At 39.5% G+C, this 7,529-nt stretch overlaps 1 protein-coding gene across 1 annotated transcript in view; it reads right to left on the bottom strand.

Annotated features, from left to right (window-relative positions):
- Positions 1-5,148: 5,148 nt before the first annotated feature.
- Positions 5,149-7,529, bottom strand: part of MAGT1 (magnesium transporter 1) — an 11,446-nt gene continuing 9,065 nt past the window's right edge. Inside the window, exon 9 of the mRNA XM_009327848.1 lies at positions 5,149-6,667. Within this exon, the coding sequence (XP_009326123.1) occupies positions 6,652-6,667 (16 nt within the window). The 3' untranslated portion in view covers positions 5,149-6,651. The remainder of the gene's footprint in view (positions 6,668-7,529) is intronic.

Genomic DNA, 7,529 nt, shown 5'->3' with positions numbered 1-7,529 from the left:
CGGGCTCTGCGGTCATGTCTCCGCTGCCGCTGCTCGGTGCGGCCGGCCAGGCCGGAACCGGGCTCAGGCGCTGAAAGGAGACAAAGCCGTTATTGCCACCATCGCAAGCTCCGCCGCCATCTTATCAGAGGGAGGCTGAGGGAGACCTGCCTCCTGCCGCCTTCCTCCTTCGCCGACTCCCATTGGCTCCTTGCCGCCCCCAGCGATTTTCTAATTGGGCGGCTCCGACGGGGCCTGTTGCTAGGGTCGTTCACGTCACCGTCCCAACCTTCCCCGCGCTGATTGGCTGGATGGAGGGTTACATCACCTGCAGGGGCCTGACGTCACGCACCAAGTCCCGTGACATCATTTCACAACAAAGTGTATTGACGACTTTGCCCAGTAGGGGGCTCCAGCCTATGGGTGCCCCGATGGCCTCGGCCATTGCGGCGGGAGCCAAGCGCACCCGCGTCGCGTGCGGGCAGGAGACGGAGCGAGCGGCAACAGCGAGGGTCGGGTCTCACCCCGTCCCCAGCCGCCCATTTCGTCATCAGAACACTGCAGCTTCGGGCAGTTCTGCGACCTGGATTCAACAACATCGAGTTAATCATGGCAATTAAATACAACAGCCATACGAAGAGCAACACTGCGATGCCGGCCAAACTCTGATAACGGCCCCAGGATGACCCTAATCCTCGGCGGGGATCACCCGTCGAACTCAAAGCAGACCAGGACATGAGCACAGAAGCAAGCTTTGGAGGAGACAGTTTCCCAAGTACAGAATAAAAAGACAGCAAGATATGAATAATGCAAGCTATATTGAGAATTATCGAGGTTGAACTTGTTGAACAGCACCCAAGTTACACTGCTAGCTCGAGCTTCACTTAAGCCCAGCTTTGCTAGAACTTTTTTTTTTTTTTTTAAACAGAAAATTCTTTAGATAAGGAAACACATCATTGGCAGCTTCACATAAGTATGCCAAGATAATTTTCCCTGCTTGTACTAGCAGCTTCTATATTCCTGTCAGATGTTAAGATCTGTATGAAAAGAAGAGGATTGGAATACATCCCTGTTTGGAGGGAAAGAAGTTACATGCTTTCATGAGAAGGCTACCGAACTCCACCGGCTGGGGTTTTCATGTCAACTTCCATCTCCCCACATGACCAAAACAGAACTGACCACCAAAACCAAGTCCAGTACCACAGAGAATTTGAAACAAGTGACACAGGTGTTACTCACTTATTATAAAAATAACCAGTTGTAAAAATTAAAATATTTTTCTGCAGAAGCTAAAAAAAAAGAGTACCAACTCACCTGGTTTCATAACGCAATGTGTGAAATGCAAGAAAAAAAAAATCATAAGTGAAAACCTTGTCATCTTAAGCATAACTATTCCTTAGTATCTGTTTCATTCTGAAAGGCAATGATAATAGAATAAACAGCATTTTTGCACTTCAGCACATACAAGCTTACACATCCCAGGGAAATTCTACAAACCAGTCTAAACATAATTTGCTTTGGAATTTAACATTTTACCCAAGAACTGCATCCTATATTTGCTGAATTTTAGCAATACCAAACAGAAGCTTTAATAACAGCTTTGTTAACAGCTTTGTTAACAAATGCTATCTCATGGTCACTGCTACAGTTTGAAAAAACCAAAGCATCACCTGCCTTCTAGCTAAATTTTAGAAGGAAAAAAAAAAAATCCGTGTTAACTGACTGCTACAAATTCCATTAAAAAATTGCAAAAAGCCATTCTATTTTTTTGCCACCAGACAGATGAATTAAACCAGAAGCATTCTTAGCTCTGCATTAGTATTCCAATTGTGTGATTAAAATAAGAACACAAAACATTTATTTTCCTCTTTGAGGGATTTAGTCTGCTTTATGGACTAATATCCTACTGATTTAGAGTAACTACATAGATGTATTTATTACTTTTACTCTGTAGTATTTTTTTCTTTTACTATTTCCTTGGGAGTTGGAAGAAGGTATTTGAAAGCAGTTTAAAAAAACAAATTTAATTGCCAATTCATAACTTAATCTAAAGTTGCACATGAAAAAGCAATGCTACTGTGAGAAAAGGTCAGGATAAAGTAAGAGTGGAAATATTTCCATCTCCCAACAATTACTCCAGAAGACAAAACCTGATACTATCATGAGGCTGTCAAAAACCAGATTGTAGAAGCACACTGAAATCTGTGCGTGGACAGATACTGTGTGCATCTGTAGAGAAACATTTTGCATATCTAACATACCTACGGTTAAGTTTCCCCAGCACACAGGACCCCTTCCCCCAGCGCTCTACTAATAGACACTGCTGGCTGCTCCACCATACCTGCAAGAATGAGGATTCAGAGCTTAGTTTGCAGGACAAACCAAGGGCCACTGTAGAGTCTCATCACACTGATTTTTTTTTTTTTCATAATGATAGTAATTAGTTCTCTTAAGTAGACATTAGCCTACTTTTAAGAAAAATGGCTGAAAGACATGTATAGTTATCAATTGACAAGAGAATATTTTAATAACTTTATGTGCTCCTGACCTAGAAATACAAACTACATATACAACTTTTTCAGATTATTATCTGTGATAGAAGTAGCACAATTAATCCAGAACAATAAAACACTATGCTTAAATTCATTTCATAGGAATGGTCAAGATCTGAGCTTTTAAATGGAATAGATTATGTGCAATGAAACTTATTCTCTATTTGTCAGAGAAGGATGATAAAAACTGAAAATAGATGACTGCTTACTCAAGAGCCTGGGTTGTTCTTTGTTTTGCTGTTATTCTATTCCCCTTAATAAAGTTCAAAGTGATGGTGTGGAATCAGCTGAGTAGTGGTTTGTATTTGATAATTAAACCTTTTCAGCGTGAGAAAGCAGTAAACATCAAGGTCCAATGCAGAAACAAAGTGCCAGTACTTTTCCAAATCCTTTGCGAGAATTAATTTCTTATAGCAGATGAAAACACTTTGAAATTTTAACTTCTTAAAAAATCTGATTTCAGCATAAGTGATTTTCTGTTATAGGCTGGATAGTTTTTAAAACACGCTATCGGAAACCATTGCTAATAAACCATGAAGGAATACTACAGACCATTCTTTTCTCCTGACAAAGTCTGGCTACAAGATGCCACGATCTAGCATAATCTGATGTCACGGGCAGCATATCCAAACAAGCATATGCAATTCAGTCACCTGACTTTCTTTGGATGTTCCAAATGTTCAGAAAGTTAAGTGACTGCCTTTCTTCAGTACTTCTGGAACTTCTACTTCCATTTGTCAGGAATACAGACTAGGAATCAAAAACTACTGTTATGCTTACTTTTACACTTTTTTAACAAGGCTCAGAATAAGCCTTGCTGTACATTAAGTTAGATGTCCAATTGTCGTGACCATAAAAGATCTACATTTTTCTCCTAAAGTCTTTAGGCAGCCATCATCTCACCATATTCCCCAGAGACCGATGGCTATCCCATTGCCTGCCAAAAGGTTTAACTTGTTCTTACCCTCATGCCTGAATGTGTATCTTAATCATGTGATTGTGTACGTACCCTCAGCCACACGGACATCACCAGCCATGGGATTAATTACGGTTATTTGCACAAGCACCAAGCCATACACAGCAGATGCAGAGCTGAGCACATTTTCCATCTTGTGGGAGGACTAAGCAGTTCTGCCCCTGAAGAGTATGTGCTTATGAAGCTCCCCTGTTAAAAGTCTTAACTGCAGGAATGACTGCCAGGCACCACCATTAAGAAGCACGTTCTGTGCTGAACACTAAAACGGCTTGAAGACAGGAGCTTCCGGTAAATTGTAGATAACACAAGCCATTACCTAGATTAATCCAATTAGATTTACTATCTTGCCTTGGGCTTAGCTCATCAGAGACCTCCCGAAATTATTTCTAGCTATTATTAAAAAACAATTTTTAAATACACTACAGCCCCTTCTCAAAAGCAGAAAAAGCAGCAATCTTTGAGGCCAGCCTCATGAACGAAACCACACAGTCCATTTTCAGCTACAGAATATACCATTTCCTCCTTTTATTATAACAAGTGTTCTCTAAAGGTAAGCTTTTACAGTACTTCTGAGCTGTCCAATGACTCACTTTCTAAAGGAGATGGCCTCATCAAACTCCCAGTTTTAGCATACCAGTTCTCAAATGCATTGCCTCTTCCACATTTGTTCCACTGCTCCAGAACTGTATTATACTAACTAGTTAGTGAGATGCACATGCCAATGGTCCAAAAGAATCACTTTGGGTACCAATTATAGCTGGCCATTACCTCTCAACTGCCGCACAAGTCAAACCTTTCTAGAATTGCATGCTCTCTAAATCTGCTACAGGTCCTTGCAAGCACTCGATCTTCTTTTGCTCCACTATCACACTTGTTCCCTCCTCCATGCGCTTCAGTTTCAGCCTAGAGAGCGGAAAAACTGTTGGGAAAAGTAAGCATTATTTTCATTTCACATGTCAGCATGGAAAAAGAGGAAAATCCCAAACTCTCAACAACTATACCACCTTAAGTGGAAGGCCAACATGTCGCCACCATCCACCAGCGTGATGCGCAACTGTTTAAAGTTAGTTAATATACAATTAGATGCTTTTTAGAGAGAGAATAAAATATGCACCATGTCAGAAAAATTAGAAACAAGTCTGAAAGTTTAAGAAAAAACATTACTTCTTTAGAATGAGATTGTAAGCTACTTTCACCTGCACTGCTAATGACTGAAGTACAACCAACCTAAAAGTTTATTGGAAGCATTGTACCAACAGGGCAGGAAAATAAGCAACAGGTACAGCAGTCCAGAGTTGTTCCAGGCAAGTCTATAGCACTAACTAGATTCCACCTCCAGAAAAGCTATTAGTGGATCTGTCTAGGACTCCAAGATTTTCACCTCAGGACAACTGTCTCAAAGACAAGTAAAAACCATGCAATCTTTATGCTATTAGTTGGCTACATGAGAAGATCTCTAGTATTGGTATTTTAGGCTGCAATTTCCCACATAAACACATATATGCTACTAATCCAGTCTACTCAGCCGTACTCACGTTATTTACTATATACAGACATTTCTTCCACTATTGCTTCAATGTGTTAATAAAAAAGAGGTTTGTTTGTTTTGCTTTATGTTGAAGTTCAAAAGACACAGGAGCATGGATTAGACTAAAAAATTTTATTGAAACTTGTCCAAAATCCAGTCAGGCACACAATTTATCCATTCCACTAAGGCTCGTCATTCTGTATGGCATAGAAAAATGCATCTTAACAAGTTGAAACATCAAACAACTACATTAGTGAAGTTAAGGCACTTGAGATGTGTGTTAATTTAGCAAAATTGCATAAGAATAACATTCTACTCTGAATTATATAGTCCTTTCCAACATTCAAATCTAGAGCATCCAAATTCTGTAACCCCTTGAGACAGGGGAGAGGCAGAAGCAGGAGACGAAAGTCTCATCATATTTTCTCTGACCAGTAACCTGCAAGGCCACCATGGCCTACGGAATGAAGTATTACTGAATCAGGCTGCCAAGATTTCCTGTAGTACAGGTGCTGAACTACGCAACAGTTTGGGCTGAGGCACAATGTCTTCCACTCAAGAATCCTTAAGGCAAAGTATCTTTTGTGAGATTGAGAGAGCAAAAAGCACAGGCATTCAATTGTAAGGCTAACAAATCTTTCCTGGGGTAACAGTATTCATCCTGGGATTAGATATCTCTGCCCACTCCCGTATCCTCCCCAAGGATAAAAACTTGGAGAAAATAAATGGAGAATGCAAGAGCTAACATGGTGACCAAAAATCTGCTACCTGCTGGTTTGTCAGGGCTCTGAGCAGTAACTTGAAAGCCAGTTAGCAACCTTTAATTCATGCTACAGATAGCTAGTTACCTTTGTAGTTTTGGCTTGTATTTTTGAGAGTGTGAGTGTTGGTCAGTATAAGAATACTTTTTTTCGGTTCTGAGCCTATGTTTACAACTTAAATGTTGCAGTTTCAGCATTTGGCAAAGAAAGTTTTTAATTAATAATTCAATTAATAACTCAGTTCTACCTGTTGAAAATTCTCCCTGCATCTGTGAAATAACCTCTTGCATCATACAGCAGTTAAGTACTCTTCTCAAAAATGAGATACAGCTCAAGGATATGCACATTCCACACTGGAATTTGGAGTATGGTCCAAGGGTTGCACACAGGCTGAAGGAAAGATTTCCAGGTACATGGAGATATTTTCTCAACCGTGAAAAGGCATGACAGAGAAGTTATTGTCACCTGCTATGCACCAACAGGAAATAAAGTGATAAATACTTGAGGGAAAAAGAAACATACGGGAAACAGATTATCCAACTGAATTTAAAGTACTGTTTCTAGTTAGTCTACAGAAATGTGGTTCTAAGCATTAAGTTCTGAATTTCACTAGAAGTAGAGCTGTGTAAGAAGATGTAAAGCTTATGAAAAAGAGATTGCATCTTAATACTCTGTGTCCTTCAGGGCAAATTGCTTGTTATATTTAAGGCACTGCATGTCATCTTTGGTTCAGTGTTTAATTATCTCATTCAGTGTAAAGAGAGGTAGCACGAACCATACATATTTAGCTCTTCCATTCCATTACACGCAATTTCAGAGTCGCCACCTTTCTGATGTTACAGATTCCAGAATCCTTTAACTCATTAGGAAACTGCAGGAAGAAAATAACAAACATTCTTATTAATTTTATAAGAAACAAAGGTGTGCAACATTCCACTTAGCTTTCAAATATGCCAAGAAAATCAGAATGAGAAAGTGGGCCTGATGCAACTACGAGGTAAGTAGCTGTGGAGAAGTCGCTTAAAAGCGAGTCTTGTAGTAACTCAATAGCCAAGACAACCACATCTTATCTACAACGAAGTTGGCAGAAGTACATAAGACCATTGCATAGACCAGAATAAAAGCTGACTAGTTATTAAACAAGGAATAAGTTCAGCTCTCTTCTGGTCTTGAGAAAAGTCTTTATGAAATAACAAGTTTTATTATTTAGATATTTTTAAATACGAACTGACTTCTCGTAGAAAAGGGATTCTATTTGCCTATGGGATTAGCCTTCCAGACTATATATATATAAGCAGTCAATTAATAGTGCTAGACTCTTTACAGAAGCAATCACAAAATGTATGCAGCTTTAAAGCATCAGCCATCCTTCTTGTTCTCACAAATAAGGATTCATAATCAAGATGTATGAATACAGAGGAAGAGAAAAGTGGGGGGGGGGAAAATACACTTGGTTTTGGTATAAGTTGGCTGAGGTATCACTATGAAAACAGAAATATTTTATAATATGTAATGGCATGAAAAGGAGAATACCACAATCTTTCCTTTGGCCAGACTGAAAAATTGTGATATCCACCAAATACTGTTATTTCTGGTGATTGTATCGACAAATATTGCCACTCTTTGAGAAGCAAGTGGAGCATTTTTAAGAGAGTATTTCCCACCAAATTAGATTTCAGAAAATAGGCCCTTTGCCTATTTCTCCATTTTGGTTTATATTAATATTACCAAAA

The sequence above is a fragment of the Pygoscelis adeliae genome, unplaced genomic scaffold, assembly GCF_000699105.1.
Source record: "Pygoscelis adeliae isolate BGI_AS28 unplaced genomic scaffold, ASM69910v1 Scaffold14, whole genome shotgun sequence".
Taxonomy (NCBI): Eukaryota; Metazoa; Chordata; class Aves; order Sphenisciformes; family Spheniscidae; genus Pygoscelis; species Pygoscelis adeliae.
The sequence above is the reverse complement of the archived record's forward strand: the minus strand, read 5'-3'. Positions and strand labels throughout refer to the sequence as shown.